Source organism: Mus musculus, chromosome 19 (genome assembly GCF_000001635.26).
Source record: "Mus musculus strain C57BL/6J chromosome 19, GRCm38.p6 C57BL/6J".
In the NCBI taxonomy this organism is placed as follows: Eukaryota; Metazoa; Chordata; class Mammalia; order Rodentia; family Muridae; genus Mus; species Mus musculus.
Window position 1 is genome coordinate 10,774,404 of NC_000085.6, and position 21,465 is coordinate 10,795,868.

The following is a 21,465-nucleotide window of genomic DNA, read 5'->3' on the forward strand; positions in this document are numbered from 1 at the left end:
TCCATCATGGGTATGAATTAGTAGTGCAGAAGTTGAAAACACTGGGAAAATAACCAGAAAGTAACTGGATGATAAGAATGCAAGGTATAAAATGAAATGGATTTGATGGGAAGGCTATCTGTAATTCGTCAAACAAAAAGGTCCATTCACTTGGTAAGTGATGGAGCACGGTTTGCTTCTGAGCTTCCTGGTAGACAAAGCAAAGAGGTGACCCCTCTCTGCTGTCCTGAAAGATGGCCTTAATATCTCCATGAGCAATAAACAGCAAGTTTCATGGAGCTTGTCCTTAGAAAATCACCTTCCCTGGAGGTCTACCCCAAAGCACAGTCATACGAAAGCCACAACTACGTGTGGACTAATGGATGTAGCCATTGTCATTGCAGGAACCTTTGCAGCAAATTAGATCTCCCTTTAATTTAAAAATTTCTGTTTTATTTATTATTACCATGTGTGCATTTGCACTAATGTGTGTATGTAGGCGTGTGTAGGTGTGGAGGCTGGGGGTTAATGTTGAGTATCCTCCTTTATCGCTCTCATTCTCACCTTGTTTTTGGAGACAGGGTCTCTCCCTGAATCTGGAGCTCACCATGTCAATTAGCCTGGCTGGCTAGCAAGCCCTTGGGATCTGCCCATGCTGAGGTGACAGACTTGCATCACCATGCCTGACTTTCAGAACGCTGGTCCTTAAAATTGCACAGCAAGCTCTTTATCCACAGAGCCATCCTTCCAGCTTTAAATCCCCCTCTCGTGGTTGCTCTTCAGCCCAGAGGCTCTTAGCTAAGAAGCCTGTGCTCTGAACACTGATGGGGATGGGGGCACGGTGTTGACAGCAGGTAGGGTGTGGACAGAGGTGCTCTAGAGCCAACTCATAGCTTAATGCATTCTCTCCCCACCCCTGTCTCTGTCTGATTCTCTCTGTTTCTCTGTCTCTGCGAATTTCTGTCTCTCTGCCTCTGTCTCTCTCTCTCTCTCTCTCTCTCTCTCTCTCTCTCTCTCTCTCTCTCTCTCTGTGCATGTGTGTGTGTGTGTGTGTGTGTGTGTGTGTGTGTATGTATGTATGTATGTATGTATGTATGTATGTATGTATGGCAGGGGCGGCACAATTGTGCTTCTGAACACAGGGCTTCACCCTGTGATGTTTGGAATACAACATGGGACTGGAAAACACCTAGGCACTCTGCAGATGGAGAGCCATTTAAGTCAGAGGGCTGGCACAGCACAGGTTTACAGATAAAGGAGATCCTTGGCTGCATAGTTGACTCCCAGTTATACAAGCCCTGCCTTGTACTGCAATACCCACTGCCCATCCCTGGTCCAGGCTCCAGTCGGGTGGGGAATTAACTGGATAAGATGACAAAGCAGACACTGGCTCAGCCCAGGCCAGTTATTGGTGTATCTGTGACCAACGGAGATACTTCACAATATGGATGGACATCAGAGAAAAGGTACTTCAGTAAATAATGGCACAGCCATGCAAGATGGAAACACTTTAGTGCAGACCATTAAATAAGAAGTTATTGGTATGGAAGGATGTCTATGGAATATTGACAAGTGAAAAGTAGTTTGCAAAATGTGTGTGTGTGTGTGTGTGTGTGTGTGTGTGTGTGTGTGTGTGTGAGAGAGAGAGAGAGAGAGAGAGAGAGAGAGATACAGACATCTACCTGTCAATGTACAAGGTAGGTTCTAGATAATTTTTGCCTTCTCTCTTATGATGCAGTGTTAAAGCTTTTAACTTTTTTTCTTTTGGTTGAGCCTGCACGTGTTACAAGTTACATTCATTTAATTTGTTAACTCCTTTTTTTTAATTTTTAATTTTCATCTTATGTGTCTGGAAGTTTCGCTTGCATGCGTGTATCTTTACCACATATGTGTCTGGTGCCCAAAGAGGCCAGAAGCAGGAACCGAATCCCCTGGAGTAGAAGGCATTTGTGAGCTGCCATGTGGGTACTGGGGCTCAAGTTCTCTGCAAGAGCAGCTGATACTCTTACTCACTAAGCATCTCTCCAGACCTTAAATTCATTTTTAAAAAACTATTAATTGACTCATCTAAGATAGGTTATACAAATAATCTAGGAAGGCTGAGTGTGATGGCTTAAACCCACAACCCCAGCGTTCCTCAGGCAGAGGCAAAATGGCTGCAAGTTTGAGGCCAGACGAGACTAAATAATGAGAGATGTCTCCCAAATAAGCAAGCAGGCAAACGAACAAACAGGTATCAAGGGAATATGTTCATGGTCTGAAACTTGGAAATTTACTCTTAAAAACTAGGAAACCAAACCTACATTTTGTACAATTAATATACCCTAAAAAATTAATAAGGATCCCGTCCAGTTCCACGTTGAGAGCCTCACAGGTAACACTGTCCACCCTGCCAAGTTTTAAAAGAGAGTCATTTCTAAGCTGTCTAAAATCTCTCTGCTTTCCATACCAGAATGTACTGAATGGCTTTTGTAGATAGATGCTAGACACCTGGTTTCTTAGCAGTTTCTAAATGTCATTCTCCCAGTGAAACCGCACCGGGTAAAACTGGCTTTTGACTCCCGAAGAAAAATAGAAACAGAGCTTGCAATTTGAAATCACAAAGCAATATGAGCTCAAATTTAAAACCCTCAGTATACATGTTCCAGCCACTTCAAAGGATAGTCTCTCCCTTACCTTCCAACTGCCTGCATGAGATGTGCCTGTGTTACCCAAGTTCAGCGTCTAGAGGACTGACTTTTTTTTTTTTTAACATCTTCACTAATTGGGCTGGGTGTAGATGAGTTGGTCCTCTGTTTGCCTAGCATGCATGAAGACTGGGTTCTATTCCCAGAACCTCAAAAACAAGTGTGGTAGTGCATCCTTATAATCCCAGCACTCAGGAGACAGAGCCAGGAAGATCAGGAGATCAAGGTTATCCTCAGCTACATATTGACGTTGAGGTTAGCCTAAGCAAGACCAGAGCCCAGCTCAAAAAACGAAACGAAACAAAACAAAACAAAATGAAACAAAACAAAACAAAAAGAAAACAACAGCTGAAGGAGTGGCTCAGCAGTTAAGAAGAGATTACAGCTCTTGCAGAGGACCTAGGTTCGGTTACCTAGGCTGCTCACAACTGTCTATAACTCATGTTTTAGGGGACCCGATATATCTACACACACACATACACACGGCGAGGGAGGGAGAGAGGCAAACTGACTGACTGACTGACTGACTGACTGACTGACTGACGGACTGATCTACTATGGATATGACAAATCTTAAGGAATGTGAGCTTCAAAGCCTCCAGTCACTCCAGGAAAGACTCAGGGACTAGAGGGGCGGTGCGGGGTGAATGAGAGTACCCTGGATGCTGGACCTCAAGACCCACAGGTCAAAAGCAGCCTTCCTTAGCGCAGATAGCTTTTGTAGACAGTGATGGTGGCATTGATGGTGCATTTTAAACCTTCTCAAAGTTAACCAAAGGATACATTGGCAAAGTTTACCAACAATTGTGTGTGTGTGTGTGTGTGTGTGTGTGTGTGTGTGTGTGTGTGTGGTATTCCTATGTAGCCGAAAACAGCCATAAACACAGGATCCTCCTGCCTCAGCACCCTGAGTTGCTCTAAAATACTCTTAAAAAACAGGAGTGCTGCCGGGCGTGGTGGCGCACGCCTTTAATCCCAGCACTTGGGAGGCAGAGGCAGGTGGATTTCTGAGTTCAAGTACAGCCTGGTCTACAGAGTGAGTTCCAGGACAGCCAGGGCTATACAGAGAAACCCTGTCTCGAAAGAACAACAACAACAAACAAACAAACAAACAAACAAAAAACAGGAGTGCTGGGAAGGAACTTCCACCCCAGGGTTCAGGGCTGGGCCTGGGTGCAGTCAGTGGCCGGGAGCTTGCCTGGCATGCATGATGTTCTGGGCTCCATCATCAGGAGTGTGGTGGTCTAGGAGGTGCTTATCTGGTTTAAGGATAAATAATGAGGCAAGCTCCAAACGAAAACTAGAGATAGCTCTGTAAATTCTGCAAACCACAAAGCAATGTGAGCAAAAGTCTAAGGTATCTGATAAGCAAGAACAATAGGAGAAAGGATCGGTTCTTTTAACCTTTGCTGCGTATTGATGGGCTGAGGCACCGCTATACGCGGTGGGGACGCAAAACACCTGAATACTTAAAAGATAAGAGCCTCAGGGGCAGGTGAAAACATAAGCAGTTTTTAAAAAATATTTAAAATGTCCAATAAGCATATATACAGATATGCTTATTGGACATTTTAAATACACCCACACACACATCTATATAAACAAAATAACCAAAAATTTACTCAGTAGTAAAAAATATTTTTTCTCTCTAAAATTGCTTCATTTTTCTCTTTCTTAAGAACAGTAAGCAACAACAACAACAACAAAAAAAAGCCGGGTGTGGTGGTGCACGCCTTTAATCCCAGCACTTGGGAGGCAGATTTCTGAGTTCAAGGCCATCGTGGTCTACAAAGTGAGTTCCAGGACAGCCAGGGCTATACAGAGAAACCCTGTCTCGAAAAACCAAAAAAACAAAACAAAACAAAACAAAAAAACCCAGTAAGCAGGGTAGCACATTTCTTTAATCCCTTTAGTTAATACCTCTAATTTTAGTTAATGCCCTTGGGAAGCAGAGGCAGGGCTCACACGGGAAAGAGAAGCAACTTCCACAGCTGTCCTCTGCTATGTGCACCACGGCAATGCATGCCTACTCCAGCCATAAAATAAATAATTACTTGTTAATAAACATATAAAAACTTTAAATTTTTTCAAGATTGTATGTGTCTAAAGCCCTCGGTGCTCATGTTGTAGCATGTATGAATGTGAAGGACTGAACCCGTTCGAGGCATTTTGGAACAGGTGAATTGTGGGTTGTTAGCCTTCGGAAAGAACCTCTTATTTCTGTCTTTGCAATTCTATTTATTCTTTTAGATTTTTCTTTATTTACATTTCAAATGTTATCCCCTTTCCTGGTTTCCTCTCTGACAAGGTCTGAAGAAGCCTTGGTTGTTCTCAAAGTTGCTACACAACTAAGGATGCTTTGATCCTCCTGCCTCCAGCAGCAGAGTCCTGGATTTAAGGCACACACCACCACGTGGTCTGTGTGGTGCTGGGGATGGAGCCAGGGTCCAGCTTGCCAGGCAGTGGTGGTCTACCTGTTGAGCTTTATGCCGGGTGCCACTTATGCCTTGTACTTAATTCTTAAATTCATGACGGGTCCTGCGCCTGAAAATAAGGAGGGTGCTTTAAGAACTGATTATATCAAATTAAAAAGCACATTCCGTCTCATTAAACGCACAAACACCTGGCAAACGACGCAGGGGAAAAGTCGCATCACGATGATTAAGAACTGGAGCCCTAATTTTATTCTTTACAGTCTTAATTTTTTTATATATAACAAAGAACAGTAGCTTTTATCTATGAGAGGTAAAAATCATTATTATAGCCAGGTGTAGCGGCACACGCTTTTAAACCGAGCACTCAGGAGGTAGAGACAAGCAGACCTCTATAAGTTTGAAGCTACATAGCAAGTTCCAGGCCAGCCAGGACTACACAGTGAGACTCTGTTTTTAAATATATACATAAAACTTACAAAAGGTCTTTACATCCCCGAGGCTCAATGTATCTTCCTTCAACCTCTACGCACTTTCTTAGGTGAAGTGGCTCTAAGTTATAAGCAATGATAGCAAGTGTTCATTTAGGGGCAGGGGGATTGCAATGAACACTCACTGTTGAACCTTCTGTTTCTAGACTTTGGATATTCTGCTGCAAACAAAACCAAAAATAACAAACAAACCAAAACAAACAAAAAACCGTGTCAAACGTGTAGCTGACCTTGTGATGTGCTCCTACTCTGGGGAAAGCTTCTGTAGTTTATTTTCTTTTTTCTACCTTAATCACAGAAAATTGTAACCAAAATAGAAAATCTATTTACCTTCCATAACAGAAAAATGTAGACACAAAACTGAGTTTGTCATGTAATTCTTTTTCCTCTATGCCTTTTTTTTGTCTCTTGACTTTTAAAATTGTTTTTAAAAATAGAAGATATTTTTTGACGTCATCTATGTGATATATCTTGATCTCATCCATCCTCAGACCCCCCATCCCTCCCACCCCCAGGGTGGGACCCCTAGCATACCACTCACACCCTCCCCTGTTCACATCCTGTTGGAATGCTGAGTCATTTTTTTGGCTGGATCTTAAGCAGGTACCTGTAGCTGCAGGGGATTTGGGTGTGCAATGGTCATGTCACATCCAGAAGGCACCATGCCATACATTGTCCTCCCTATCCTTCCTCTATTAGATTCTTTCCATCCCTCCTTGGCAATAGTCCCTGAATCTCCAGGGAGGGATTTGATATCTATGTCCTGTTTAGGACCGAACTCTCAATACTCACTTAGTCTCACTTCTTCGACTGTTATGCGTCTTTGCCTTGGCTGCTGCCCACTGTAGAGCAAAGCTTCTCTGGCCAGGGTTGAGGGCAGCACTAATCTATGCGTGTTAACTTAAGTGTTTAGAAGGCAGGTTAACAGGGGGTCCATTTAGCAAGACAGTGCTCTGCCTAGGACTGGCAGTTTCTTATGCAGTGAACACACCTCTCTATATAGTACGGACACATTAAGGGGTTTGCCCGAGAGAGATGAAATCTCATCCTACAGTCTAGAAGATGATGTTGAGTCCTTTGAAATCAGTTACATGGAGACTGTCGCTCAGATCCTCTGAAAGAACTGAAGGTGCTCATGACCACTGAACCATCTGCCCGGTCCCCTAACTGTCACTTAAAGGGGGTGCATTTTATTGCAATTATGTTATTTGTCAGCCAAGTTGATTTTTAAATTTTTTTTAAGGTTTTCCCATGTAGGGCCAACTACATAATTAAGATGGCTATAGAGCATGAAATACAGCCGGAGAGCAGAGGGTGGAGTGAAGCCGTCTACACAGCATGCACAATTTCCCTGTTCATACTTCACTTGCCTCATTTTTTAGCTTGGTAGTGTGCTGGGCCCTCCCCAAGACATCGAGCCTGGACCCCCTGTCTTTCACTCCCCACAGAGCGTTTCATGGAGGCTGTGCCACCCCAATCAACCCATCTTCCCACCGAACTTTAGGATGTTTTTTTGTTTTGCACCATTATCAACACCTCCCCTCCCCCACCACCTGCCTCTCACAAACCTAAAAAGAAAGAGAAAAAGGCTCCATGATGAGTGGATTAAGAGTTTAAGGAGGCAGGGGCTGATGGGCAGGGGCCGGTATCAGAGTTCTATCCCACTACGGTTATTTTAAAAGAGTGACATAAGTTTTCTGGGTATCAGAATTCTATCCCACTGAGTTTATTTTGAGAGAATGATGTAAGTTTTATTTTTAAAATTTCAGTCTTGAAAATATGACATTGGACACGAAGTATGAATCACATCCTGCCTCAGTGAGCTTTTGACAAGATGTTACAGAAAACAGCTCTACAATGTGGGGGCCTGTGTGCAACTTACTGTCAGTCAGTGCTGGAGACCAGGGGCATGGGGCCTCCAGAAGCACCTTCCACCTTCCACACAGCGCGAAAAGAAGACACACTGATGATGGTCAGGCCCCAGTGACTCAGAATTCATTTTTTCTTTTTTTAGTTTTTAGTTTTTTAGATAAATTGGGTAGGCACAAGTGTTAGTGCATGGAGCTCGGACATGGCTTTTTATGGTAGAGCTGCAGAGTTTGATAGCTACAGTGACTGTAGCTATCAAATCCTAAGGTATTTTTTAGTCCCCTTGCCTGGCTCCTGACCAATAGCCAAACCCGCAAAAGTGCATTGTTTGGATAACATAGTCTCTGTGCTGTGATTCAGCTAAGAGTTTAAGAACTCTAAGAAAGCAGTTTGTGTTCAGGTATGCGTGACCAGCATCTCCCAGGAGAAGCCATCTTTTAAACCAACTCTAGAGAAGGCAGGCCTCTTACTGAAGACGGAGCAGGGACTAATGGCCCCTCAGTAGGCATTGGCGTTGGCTGTGGACATTTTGGGAAGGAGCTCTTCCAGAGCCTTCAGTTTCAGCGTTTGTAGCCGACAGATGAAAGTTTGTATGAGTCCATGTGTTCACTTACAAACACCCTGAGGTGTCCCTGGATGCCTTCCGTGGCCCCTTCTCAGGTTACAAACTTCCTGGACCTGTAGCAGCCTCAAGGAAGCCAGACACAGCAAACTGGAAGGGTGCTATACCCTGCCAGCCCCACCCTGGTACAAGACTTGAGGACTGGCACATATGTCTGTCACCCACTCCGTGGTCAACCAGGGCAACTTAGTGAGACTCTTGACTCCAAAAACATAAAATTTTTAAAATGAAGGAAAGGTTGAACTTATAGCTCAGTGGCAGGGCGCTTCCCGGATGTGTGTGGGTCATGGGTTCACCCTCAGCATTGCCAGACAAATGCTCATCTAGAGATTGACTGGCCTCTGGATTGCCAGTTGGAGGCCTTAAAGAGGGGAAAGTCTATACTGTGGACTCATGTCTCAGCTATGGCCAGTGAGACTCTCTCAGCATCAGTGACTTCGTCTCCAAAGCTGGGCAAAGTCCTGGAATTTGCCAGCAATCCTTGGGCCTCAGCCGCTCCTCTAGAGAGAGGAGAGGGTGATGTGTTGCAAAGCCTCTCCTTAGGACACTGCATCTCTGCTGGCTGAGCCTCTTGGTAATGGTTTCTGCTGATGCTGAGGTACAGTTGGGTCTGGTAGATCCGAAGCCCCTATGGGAGCTCTGTCCCTCAGTCACTCCTGGAAGTGAGGGCTGGGCCACTAAGGTTATGGGCCAATGAGCACTCTTCCCTTGAGTGCTTGAGATGTTGCCAAAGGTCCCTTTGTAACTCCCCTCCCCCAAGGAAGCCTCTCAGACCAGAGGTGCACTGCATCTATAGATCCAGATCCTGGAGGGGGTGGCTGCTAAGATGGTGACGATAAAACTGTTGCAGACACATAAAGCTTTGCTTTCTGTTTTTTGTGTGGGCACTGTCCTGGTGGGGGGAAATCAGATGTCCTTGAATGGGTTTATTAGAGGGGTTCATTGTCTTGCCACACCCTTGGCGCCTGAGCGGGAAGAGAGGCTGACAGTGGTAAGAGAGGAAGTCTCAGACTCAGTCTGGGCTGGGTTTGAGTCTTTCTGGGGCTAATAGCTATGACTGCCACTGAGGGTTGTTACACGAGCAAGTTAGAGAACAGAAGAACGAGGAGCCCTTGAACATGAACAGGTGACATATTTGCAAACTCAATGAAGACTGTGAAGAATGTGGGAGCAGAGGGGTGGCTTTGGCTTCTGTTCTATATGAGTTTAGTACAAAAACCATTTCTCAGCTGGCCGTGGTAGTCCAGGCTTGCCATCCCAGCACTTTGAAGGCAGAGACAGGAAGGTCATGAGTTAGAGTTAGCCTGGGCTTCATAGTGAGAGCCTGTCTGTTGTCCTCCCCTGTTTCTCTCTGCTTTTGGGACAGTAGCTTATGTGTCTCACTCTGCTCCTTTGAAGCCTCACTTCTAATTACTTTTAATTAGTTCATGTTGCTTAATTAAAAAGTGATGAACTTGGGGACCTGCCTGGTCAGATGTGTTACTCAGAGCTCTGGCGGGGCCTGAGTGCCTACAGCCTGGAGAAGGACACCCGAGGGTGATGTCAGCGAGCTTCAAATTAAGAAGGGGGCAGGGAGGTGTTGGAGCTGGGGGATGATGACAATGGGTTCTTGTTTTAATTTGGAGCAGGAGTGAAAAAAGGCAGTGACACTCATCTGTGACGTTTGAAAAACCTTTGTGGGACACAGATGTTCAGGTAGAAGAAGGGTAGCCTATTTATAGAAAGACATGTCAAAGGAAGAAACAAGCCTGCTTCTTAAACAAAGAGAGACAATTAACCTAAGACCTTCCCTGGCTGCACACACAGTAGGGTAGATGCCTTGGAGGTCACGTGGGCCAGATGGTCCTGGGCAGCCCCACATGGAGGCTAGTCTAGTTCTCTATCCCACCCCTTCCTTGTGGGTGATGAGGGTGCCTCAGGGCTGTGCGAGGGCATTTTTCTGAGCTGGCTACTGGCTCATGCTCAACTTTCACTGAGTTTGGTCATCAGCGGGTTTCTCTGCTCTGACTACCTGAATTAGCATCTTTGTGTCTCCATTGGTCCTTGTAGAGCAGTGTTCTCCAAGCGCACTTAGGAAGGTGGTGGGCAGCAGGCCTTTCACCTGCAGATTTGGGTAATTGAGATGCAGCCACTGTGGAGCAGGGTATCAGCCTGCCTCTCCTTCACAGGGGACTCTGCTGTAATGGGGCGAAATCTCCTAAATCCAGACTGTGCACTTAGTGTCTCATATGTATCTTTTTCCTTCCTTCATTAATTAATTTATTTACTTTACCTTCTGATCCAAGCTTCCCTCCCCTTCTCTCCTCTCACTCCCACCCCCACCCCTCCCAAAAAAAGCAAACAGGACTGGTAAACTGTAGCTTCACAGTGGAGACAGCTGTCGGAAGCCACTTCAGGCAGACATACAAGGTCAGCATCTGTCATGGTGACTGGCAGTGTGTGCCATTGGCACAGGTTGAAGATGCCAGTCATCCCTAGGTTTTGGACCCAGACTCTTGGTGAAGGGATTGGAAAAACAGATCAGGCTGATTGCTATTGGCCTTGAAGTCTCCATCCCCCTCCTCAGCTCTCTAGTGCTGGGATTACAGGCTTGTCCTGCCACGCCTGACTGCTATTCTCTTAATTGTGATAAATTCATGTTGCTTGCGCAAGTGGCTCATAACAGGAAAGTGAGCCCAGGGTGTAGGGAAATTTTCTGTGCCATCTATGAAAGTCTTAAAATAATTTAAAATAAAAGTTGTTTTTAAAGGGAAATATGGCCCGAGGCAGATGGCGAGAAAGCTGCGCTGGCGGCCAGAAGGGATCGGAGCCAGCTGGAGCCACGAGTCAGGGCAGACTCTCAAAGCTCAGTTTCCTTGGATGGTATGTGTGTGAGAGGAGGTTGGGGCTGCCCCCTTGGCCTCTGAGCTGATGGTTTTCTTGCTTCCTCTTCAGCTCTCCATCTAGCCCTGAGGCCGACACCCTAAACTTCTGGGACCCCAGGAATGTGGGATTCAGAGAGGCCAGTTCGGCTGGAGACAGTTCCACACCAAGGATGCTTTTCCCAAGGACACAGTCCCTATCTTCTAGGTGCCTGGACTCCACACGTGCCGAGTGCTCCTGAAATGAAGTTCTAGAACCTACAGCCACTGGACAGGTCTCTAGTGGAAAAGCAATGCCTGTGAGTTTGCTTGGGCTGGCCTTGAACTCACTATATAGTTAAGTATGATCATGAACCTCTCATCCTCCTGCCTCAGGCTCCTGAGTGTTGGGATAACTGGTGTGTTTCCTAAAAGCAAGACTATTTCTTTACAGACTCCGGCATACGTTCAGAGCATGAAACTTGACCCTGATTGCATCCTGTTACTTGACTTGTAAACCTCACTCTGTTTGTGCCTGCCCATCAATGCCTTCTTAGTAAAGGAAAACCCTAGCACCATGGCTGCCTCTCTCAGGCCCCTCTGAGAGGAGGCTGCCCCTGAGTCTTTGTATTTTGTCTTTCAAGAAACACATGTTGGATGCTTTGTAAAATGTCAAAGATCCCATTGAAAATAAATTTATTTTTATTTTATTTTCTACACAATGAGTTTAAGGAAAATCTAGTAAGGGAGCCAGAGGAGCAAGCAGTTCACAGATAAAATCTTGAAGACACATGGGGGGAAATGGGCCAAGGAAGTGCTTTGAATCAATGGCAAAGTCACTCAGGGTCTTCACAGGGTAGGGCCCAGAGCAAGTGTCACGTCTGTCATCCTCCCTAGGGAGCTCCCTACTGCCAGAGCCTTTGCAGCTCCCATTAACAGGGCAACCTGGCTGTGGTGGCTCTGCACTGGCTGTCCCCATCGTGTGTGTGTGTGTGTGTGTGTGTGTGTGTGTGTGTGTGTGTGTATGTGTGTGTGAATGTGTGTACAAGGCTGACCCTAAGCCCCGTGAGAGTTGGCTGAAGGGTCAATAGTCCTGCCCGGTACAGGTCTCCCTGTTGAATGTCTGTGTCTATAACTGGTCCCTCCTGCCGCTTCAAGCTACAGAGAGGTGAAAGGACTGAGGGCCGAGGCAGGAGGCATAGAGCCAAGTTTAGGGGTTAGGATTCTAGCCAGAGGTGGGGCCACAGGTCTGGGAGAGTAAAGGGTGGCCATTGAGGTCATGTCACAAAGGGGGTCACCGTGTTGTGACCAAGGATTAGGGATTAAGGGGCGCTATAGTATGGGTATTTTTGGGTCCTGTTCTCAGAGGCACAGTGGGTACCATACTTGGAGGGCAGAGGAAGGTTAAGGGGAAGGATGGAAACCAGGTGAGGGAGTAGAGGTCAGGGAGGAAGGGAGGAAGGTCAGGGAGGGATAGAGGCTAGGGGAGAGATGAAGGTCAGAGGAAGGATGGAGGTTGGGGAGATGGAATCCAGGGAAATGCTTGTTGCACCCAGTCAGGGAGACTGCAGGCCTGGGTTGGAGCTTAGCCACAGCTCCTTGACCTGAAGCCCAGCTGTCTGGAGGGTGTTTTTATGGCCGTGGAGGAACACGGTGTGCTTGGCTCGCTCTTCTCACTTGTACTGTGTGATACCGCATGTGAAAAGCTGAGGCTGTGGAGAGCACCGCCAGAGACATAGGAGGTATGCTTGGAAGTGGTGACTTTTAGGAGGCAGAACCCTCTCCGTCCTTGGACTTGGGGGTGGCTGGGGTCAAGTGGGCCTAGGTTGGGTGGGAGACATCCACCTGTATCCAGGGTGACTTGGCTGGGTCATCCATAATCCTTACCCAGGAAGACCCACCTCCTGACGGTCCCTGGGACTCCAATCCACTTGGCCCCTCTAGCCAGTCTTCTCACACATCTTGTGTGCCCTGGGTAATAGCAATAACTTATGGGCTTAATCAGGCCCCACAGTCCCACCTAGGTGACCTTGACCTACTTGGAAGACTTTCCTGGGCTTCATAGTTCTCTCGGAAGAAGTGAAAACCCTGCAGGGCAGAGCCAGGACTCTCCAAGGCTGTGGGACACACCTTGCCCCTGATATTCATTCTTTTACCCTGTCCCCCTCCCCTAGCTGCTATTTTGGTCCTTCCTCCACGATGGTGCGGGGTGAGCCTCTTTTCATGTCAGGATGCCAGGCCCCCACCACCCCGTAAACAGCTGAAGGATGTGGTAGGAGACAAACTTTCCACTGAGATGACTTTGAACTGGTCCCTTCACCCAGGGGCTCCCCTGCTCCTCCCAGCTGAGAAGACCCTATCCCATCTTGCCAGGCAAGAGGCTCAAGGTCAATTCTAGAGGGGTCCCTGAGGATCAGCCACATCCCAGTGTCCCTGCCCACCTTGAGGACCCTCATGGGGGTCTTCATGAATCTGCAGACGTGGTAACGTCATGGATGGAGAGTGGAGTTTGTCAGGTGTACCCTGCAAGTTAGCTTTCTGGCTTCTGAGCCTGGCAACCAGCCTGCTAGAGAAGAAGCCTCCTGGGTATATCTATGTTGGTTCTAGCTAGATAGTTTTTCAAATTCCTCCTGGCCTGTCCCATCATCTCCACTCACCCCCATTCCATTTCCCCTGCCCCATGCACTGGGGCTCTTTCAGACATCTCAAGAATGTAAAGGAACTGTAAGGGTTGCATAAAGGCACATGGTTCTGGCCTGGCACACAATAGCAGACACAGATGTCCTTTAGCATAGACCTCACTCAGGAGGCCACTCCGAGTGTCAGCCAGGGCCTGGCCACACCTTGCCAAGCAAATAGAGCTGAGAGAAAGACCAGTTCCCACCCTCAGTTTCTTCTATTGAACAGTAGGGCTGGTGCCTAGCAGTCAAGCTTTTGCTAGCCAAGGACCAGAGAGGGTGAGCACTGGCCTGAGTCTGCACAGGAATTTACAGAACAGCACGGGGAGTAGAATCCAGGCTGTGGAGCAAAAAGCTTTCCCAGTGGTTCAGGACCGGAGGATGCCCTGCCTGCAGCAGCTGCGGCTCCTCCCCTAGGAATCCCCCTAGCAGTTGTGGGGAGTCTTGACTGGGAGGTACCGCATCACAGGCAACCACATCCTGGGACGGTTGCCCCAGGAAAGACTGTGACTGATACAGCAGGGACAGAGGGGAGAGCAGGTCCAACTCCCAGCTGCCAGCTCCTGGGGGAAGGCTGGACTCTGCTGGCAGGGTCGGGCGAAGGCTGGAGTCAGGCTCGAAGTCGACTGGTATGGACACAATCTTGACCAGGCAGTATGGCAGGAAGGCCCTTGAGCAGCCAAGGGATGCAGACAGCCAGCTCCTGTGGGAGAGCCAGTCTGGCTCACTGGCCTGAGAACAGTGGGTGGCTCCCATCTGCAGCCCATCCTTTGGGAGAGCCTGGGTCTCCTTTCCCTGCATTGGCCAGAGTGCTGGACCACAGTGGATGGCAGCCCTGACAGTTCTGCCCAAATGGATCAGAGCTGCCTCTACTTTACCCACCGCTAGCCTGGATCCCTGGCACAGTGCATGCAACTAGGCTCCTACCAACGGTGTCAAGGGAAGGTGGCTGCTCTCAAGCCACTTCCCCCTTGAGAGTATTTTATGGGGGCACTGGAGCACTAGGGACATCTCCTAAGGTGGTGGGGGTTAGGGGAAATGAAGCACACCCAGGTCCCCAGCCAACCTCAGGATGCCATCTCTTATTCATTGGGGAACAACTTTAAGATGTGTGTGTGTCCAGATGTCCCTCAGGATTGAACATGGGTAGCCAGAGTTCAGATATACTTGTGCATGGTGTCACATTCCTTATTCTTACTGGATCCTCCAGAACATTCCATGATAAGAACTTGGGCTCCTCTACCCCTGAGGAAACGTACGTTGTCACATGTGTGCACGTATGTACACACACACAAACACATACAGCACCGAGTTTAAAGAATTGTCAAGACACGCCTAGTTTTCACTCAGTAATCGTTTAATCTCTGGAACTCAGGACAGGCCACTGTAGCCTGGCTGGGACCCTCCAGTTCTCTGACGCTGTGGGGAGGACCTGTTTAAGGTCTTGGCTGCAATAACCACACTCTCCCAAAGTGTTCCTGTCAACCCAAGGGGACCTGTGGGGACTCGGAGCTTTTGGTGCCCTCTAGCCCTCCAGAACAGGTCCCTGCATTCTTGTCCCAATGGGGCTGTGGATCCCCTGACTCAGGCAGGGCAGGGATGCTCTTATAAAGCCCAAGGAATTAGAATAATTGTCTAGGGATAGAGAAAGGAGTCCAGCTAGTGCCTGTGGTGGACTCAGAGACCTCTGGAAGCAAGCATGTATTCGCCATGGTTACTCTTAGGTGACAGTGCCCAGGGAGGCCATGCCCGTGCTAAAGCGGCTGCTACTCTGATTGATTGAGGCCCCAGGTTGTATTGAGACATCGCTGACTTCCTGGGTGATAATGGCAGCCCCTGGCCCAGGGCCTGTATTTCAGCAGTGGGTGGGCTACTCAGCCCCTTCAGCAGCTTCCTGAGGCTTAGGATCAAAGTGCCAGACACGGAGTGAGATAAGGCCTCAGGGTCACCCAGCATGACCCTTCACCACTCCCAAGAAGTGGCCAGACCCTGTTTGTTCAACCCAGGACTCAGCTCTCACACCACTGGCTTTGTCTTCTGTTCCGGGCTCCTGCAGGTTAATCAATGGGTGGAGGATGAGGGGCTGGGAGAATGCCCACCCTTCCACCTCTGCTAGGGGCTAGAACAAGAGAGCAGAGGGAGGGGCCACCCAGGAGCCTCGGGGACCCAGGCTAGGCTGCACCGATGTCATCGTAATCCTCCTCATCATCATCAATGGAGTCTGTTTGGGGGCCAGGGGGTCCTGTGGGGGACAAGAGAATCAGGTCAGTAGGGGACACAGTGGCTACCCCTGCCATGAGAAAGTGAGAGTGAGCCGGCCTGTGTCCATCCCCTACCCCAGTTCCTGAGGCACCATCTGAAACCATCTTATCCTTTTGTTTACTGCTGCCTCCAGCCAGAGCCTTGTCTAGTACAGAGCTGAGGTTCCCAGGCTGGTGCTCGTGGCCAACGAGCAGTTTCTGCTTGAATGCCTCCACTGACAGTAAGCTCACTTCCTCTCACAGAAACTTCCGAATATTTCTCCATCCTACCCACATCCTCTATGGCCCACCCCCGACCCCAGCTACCTGGACATTCAAACTGTTCTGCTGGAGGATGCTGGGGTGGTGGCTGGAAGTTCTGGTACCACTCTCCGGATGAGGTGCTGGAGCTGTCATCGGCTGAGGGCCCTGCGGAAGACCCGAGCTAGTTATTCTCTGCCAGGAGCCCGGCTGCACATGAGCTCCCAGAGCCAGAAGCCCTGAAGACTCAGGAGAGCCAAGTCTGAAGCTGGACAAATGAGGAAATGAAGGCCCAGAGAGGGAAGGAGACTTGTCCAAGGTCACACAGCCAGCCAGCAGCTCAGGGTTTGGCTCTATGTCTTTTCTGGGCAGGTTGGACACAGGGTTGGGAGCATGGAAGGACACACAGTTACCTGAAAACACTGCCGGAGAGCCAGCCAGTTCCAAGTTGGGGGGCTGCTCTGTGAGGGGACTCTTCTCAGAATAAAACGCCTGGGAATTCCATGGAGGTGGCTTGCTGCTGGGATCATTGCAGTAGCCCTCCTCAGAGGAGGTGCTGGAATCACTGTTGTTCCTCACGTGGTACTGAGAGCCCCGAGAGGGGACATCTGCCACACAGGGTCTGGGGTCAGCCGCTGGGATGTGGGAAACATGCAGCTCTTCAAGTCCTGGGCCAGGAAAAGGGAAGGAAGTATGGAAGCAAGAGAGCTCTAAGTTAGGCTCCCAGCAGAACTTAATACCTATGGGAATGTTTAGGTCCGAGACACTAGTTGAGGGAAGTTGCTGCTGATGCATCCTGAGGTGAGCTTAGCTACTGAGTTTGGAGGCAAGGTCAGCACCCTGCCTCTCTTCTCCAAGACCTGCCCGCTCTGGACTCACCTTCCTCCAAGGGTGGCATCTGAAACCTGTTCTGCTGAGCTTCCTCCTCTGTGACCCGGTGTCGCTGGGAATCTGTAGGAAGCAGAGTAAGGTAAAGGGATACATGTCTGTCTCCTGTACCAGGGGCCTGGAGGAGGGACTACCCTGACTTGGACAAGGGTCAACTCTCATCTATATTTTCATCTCGAGTCTAGGGTGTCTCAGGTCTACCGTGAACCAATGTGGAGACACTGGTGGTTTCTGGCTAGAAACCTACTGTCCCGTGCCACAGATGCTCCGTATAAGAGTGTTACCAACTCTGGGCTTGCCTTCATGTCCTGGTTGCTCCAGAAATGGGCTGGCATTTGCCCTGGGAGGCACTGCTTTAGGGCTAAGGAGAAACCACCTGGCCCAGAATATTGCATCCTGTGTAGTTTTAAGGCTCAGGATCAGGCTTAAGTTGAGTGTTAAGAATGTGGGTCAGCTCTTTGAAGCCTAACAGTGATTTTGCGTTTCAATGTCATTGCATTTGGGACACAACATTGCACCTTATACACGCGGGATCAGATGCCCCACAGTATCTGAGTGGTTGCCAAACACCAAGCATATCACAGAGTCTCCAAGTCAGCAGGGGGGTGGAGATATAGACTACCGCCTAGCGTCCATCTTCCCCTGTCTAATCCTCAAATACCTGGGAGGAGTCTCCCTGTCCCACCCTTCTTACAGCTAGTAGGCTTGTGTGCTGCGTGGAGGGATGGAAGTGAAGGATGTCCTTGTCCTGCTATGTGGTTATGGCAATGACTCTGCATCATGTAAAGACAATGTCCTAGGAGCTCACAGCTGCATCAAAGGAACCTGGGGTCCCCACAACTTTCAGGACCCTGGTATTTGGAGGGTTTCTGATACACATGGTGGAACTCTGGTCCTAGCTTGATGGCACAGTAGGTGTAAGTGGGGTTCAGGGGCATCCTCCAGGTAGATCCACAGAGGCACAGGACTCTGACCTAGTCTGTCCTTCCAACATTGCCAGGACCCTGATGCAAGTGCCATCTTCCCTGATCCTGTTCCCAGCAGGTAGTGGGAGAACCAGACAAACTGACTAGGAGGTGTGAGCTGGCACAGCAGTGGCGGGGACTGTGCAGGCCAGAGTGAAGCGTGGTTTGGTGATGATGGGTGTGAATGGATTTGCCTGAATCGTGTCTCACCTGGACCCTTGGCATTTGCAGAGTCTCAAGCATCTAGGCCTGGTGATGGTTCTGAGACCTTACCCGACCGACAACAGCACAGGAGACACTCCCATGAATAGTCAGGTCTCCAGGGTCAAAGGGCACATTGAAAGTTTTACTTTAGGACCATTCAGAATCAATACAGAGGAGCGTCAAGGAAGTCGTGTGAAAGCCCTGTGGGCACCAGCAGATGCCCTCCTACATGTAGGTCCCAAACCTCTGAGGCCAGCCCAGCACTCACTGTAGAAGGTGGTCAGGGCCACAGGTGGCTGGGAGCTGAAGTCATAGTGCTCATAGTCGGAGTCAGAACTGGAGTCCGAGTCTGCAGGGACCCGGGGCTGGATGAACAGCATAGGAGCTGGGAAGAGAAGAGAGGGTTGGGGGCCAGGGTACAGCCCCAAGATGGGCATAAGGTTTGAGGGCCCAGTAGCAGGGACAAGGACAGAGTAGCAAGTGACCAATTTTGTTTCAAAAATGCAATGACATTGAACTTAAAACTCTTTAAAGGCAAATTATGTGTCCTAAAGGGTGAGTGACTCTGTGTGTGTGTGTGTGTGTGTGTGTGTGTGTGTGTGTGTGTGTGTAGAGACTAGTCCCAGGAGATAGTGTATCCCTGGCTGGCCTGGCCTTCTCTATGCCAATAGGGCTGGCCTTGAATGCACTGAAATCTGAGCCCTAGGATTAAAGCCACGTGCCACTGGCCACCATGCTCTGCACCACATAGGTTCTCTTGCTGGGACCTGGAGCTTGCTGACTAGGCTAGACTGGCTGGCTAGCAAGGCCTGAGCGTCTGCTCATCTCAGCTCCCCCCCCTGGTTCCCCCCTGCCCCCCCCACTAGGCTTACAGCCTCGTGCCACCATGCCCGGCTTCTGCATGGACGCTGGGGATTGATTCATGTCCTTACCTTTGCAAGGCCAGCACTTTAACTAACTGAGGGAGCTATCTCTCTAGTCCTAATTCTTTTACTCAGAGAAAATGAAAAAAAAATTATTTCTTTTAAAGAAAAAATAGGGTCTCAGGTAGCTCATATTAGCTTCAAACTCAAGGTGACCCTGATCTGCTGATCCTCCTTGCCTCCACCTCCAAAGTTCTGGTATTACAGGAGTGCAGCATCATGTCTGGGCTATATGGTGCTGAGCATTGAACCACAAGGCCTGTGTGTTTTAAGCACTTTACCAACATAGCCACACACCCAGCCCTGGTTCTGGGAGGACAGTGATGGACTCTGTTGGTCATCTGGTTGGGAAGTGTCTTGAGAAGTGACATCACAAGTCTACTAGCCAGTGAGCAAAGCCAACCTTTCTTCTGAGAGCCAACATCTCAAACCATTGGCTTGCGTTTGCCCAGAACTCAAAAGCCCAGAGTTGGTACAAGATTGAGTTAGAAGGTCACTTGTCTGCTAAGCCAAAGGCTATGAACTCAAAGCAACACAGTTTGTGCACAGTCTGGCCTGGGCTCCTCTCCTGTTGCTGCCACTTCAGCCTCAGCAGTGATGACCCTCCAGAGTCTACCCTCCCTGTCTTCCCCCTGCCTTCCCCATGGGTGACATCCTACCTTCTTTGGCAATGGTGATAGGGACAGGATGGTAGTTATTGATCCCTGCTTGGTTGGCAGTAGACAGTTGCTGGTGGTTCACTGAAGCAGGGAGGGCTGGGGGGAGGGAGGCAGAGAGTCTATGCATCACTTTCATTGTGTCTGTCTCCCAGTCTTTCAAGTTCCAGGTTCAAGGACGCATCTGCTTCACCCATACCCAACACAAACACAGAGTCTGCTTCTCCTAAGAGGCCTCTGCAAGCAGGCTCCACTACTGGGCATGCTGGGAAAATCTTTCCCACCATCAAGAGGTTTGGTTTTCCCTAGGCCTGAGCTGGGTAGTCTTGCAGGACCACGTCTCTTCTACACTTCACCTACTGGGGCATGCCTGTGCCTCATAACTGCAGTTTCCTGTGCAGTAGCTCTGGAAACGTCACACCTACCGTATTGTCCTTTGGCTCTCAAGAGAAGAATAACTATGAAGATGGTGGAGACGAGGAGGAGAATTCCCAGGACAATACAGAGAATGAGAAGTGTCAGCCCTTGTGAGTCCTTATCCTTCACGCTCACCGGCACAGAAGATTCTGGAAACAGAAAGTCCAATTCAGGCAGAAAAAGAAACAGATGCGGGCTCCCTTCACACCTTTCCTTGACTTTCTACCCATGAACTGATCCACTTTCCTTCTCACGATTGTCCTCCTCCCTTCTTTTATTCAAATCTTTCTATCTTGGCTTTTAAGTGCCTCATATATGATAAGTGCTCCGTAAGTGTGTATTAAATAAGCAATTGACTAAAAGCATTTACTGCCAGAAAATTTCCTCTGGCTCCTAGCCCACAGCTTGTTCTATTCCCCGCACCCCCAAATCCTCCACCCCACACCCCCACCTTCAGCACCAGTTTTTGTTCAGTAGACAATTATTTAGTGCCACTGTGTTTCAGGTATTATATCCTAGGGTTACAACATGATGACATTATCACAGGCCTGGAGGCTCTGCCAAGTGGGAAGATGTCAAGCTGGGCCACATGCATTGGCTGTCTGTGTCTACTTCCCCAGGGAAAATACAGCACTCAGTCCTCATTTTCTTCCCCTTTCTAACTGCTGACAGGGTGGTCTGGGCTAGGAAGGGAAGGGAGATTTGGTAGCCAGAGCAGTGTGAGTGTTTGCTGAGGTGTGGGGGCTTTGGGGAAAACCCTGAGGCTAAGTGAAGTGTTAATGCTGGGCCCACACACATGGCCCCTAGAGGCTGCATCTTTCTTTGCACTTTGGAGTAGGTATGACTCCAAAAGGGGCCATGGGAGCTGCAGGTCTTGCCAGCCTCAGTCCATAGCCTGGGCAGCTCCCAGCATTCACCCCTGTCGATCTATCTCTTTATCCACAGCCAGGGTCTCTGGCAGGACTCTGGTCCTTCAGTCTCTCCTCCAAGCCCTGTCCTGGACATATTGAGGGCCTGAGGCAGGATGTGAGCGATTTAGGCAGTGGGGAAGGGAACCCAGCCAGTGCTTAGCTTCCATATGGCTCTTATAGCTCAGACCCATTCTAAGTGATAGAAAACTACTTGATGAAATGACTTCACAACAGTTTCCCTAGAAAGATACCTTGATCTCCATCCCCCAAACTCAAGGAACCTGAAGCTCAGAGACATGATGACTCACAGCTAGCACACACAGCTGGGACATAAGCCCCAGGAGCCAGCCCTGCTGCTGGCCAAGCTACACAGATCTGGAAATAGAGTTAATGTTTGTAGCT

At 48.8% G+C, this 21,465-nt stretch overlaps 1 protein-coding gene and 1 long non-coding RNA gene across 4 annotated transcripts in view; one reads left to right on the forward strand and one right to left on the reverse strand.

Moving 5' to 3' along the window:
* The window catches only part of A430093F15Rik (RIKEN cDNA A430093F15 gene), a 45,097-nt gene extending 33,457 nt beyond the window's left edge, over positions 1–11,640 (forward strand). Inside the window, exons 2-4 of the long non-coding RNA NR_027805.1 lie at positions 7,359–8,678; positions 10,830–10,942; positions 11,015–11,640. This is a non-coding gene — a long non-coding RNA (RIKEN cDNA A430093F15 gene). The remainder of the gene's footprint in view (positions 1–7,358; positions 8,679–10,829; positions 10,943–11,014) is intronic.
* A 3,295-nt stretch (positions 11,641–14,935) lies between these two features.
* The window catches only part of Cd6 (CD6 antigen), a 40,724-nt gene continuing 34,194 nt past the window's right edge, over positions 14,936–21,465 (reverse strand). Inside the window, exons 7-13 of one of the 3 annotated variants that reach the window (NM_009852.3) lie at positions 20,161–20,301; positions 19,739–19,834; positions 18,425–18,541; positions 16,979–17,050; positions 16,513–16,767; positions 16,166–16,267; positions 14,936–15,840 (exon numbers count right to left, since the gene is read on the reverse strand). In NM_009852.3, the coding sequence (NP_033982.3) occupies positions 15,770–15,840; positions 16,166–16,267; positions 16,513–16,767; positions 16,979–17,050; positions 18,425–18,541; positions 19,739–19,834; positions 20,161–20,301 (854 nt within the window). In that variant the 3' untranslated portion in view covers positions 14,936–15,769. The remainder of the gene's footprint in view (positions 15,841–16,165; positions 16,268–16,512; positions 16,768–16,978; positions 17,051–18,424; positions 18,542–19,738; positions 19,835–20,160; positions 20,302–21,465) is intronic. The other 2 variants (XM_006526622.3, NM_001037801.2) reach the window with 2 other exon arrangements.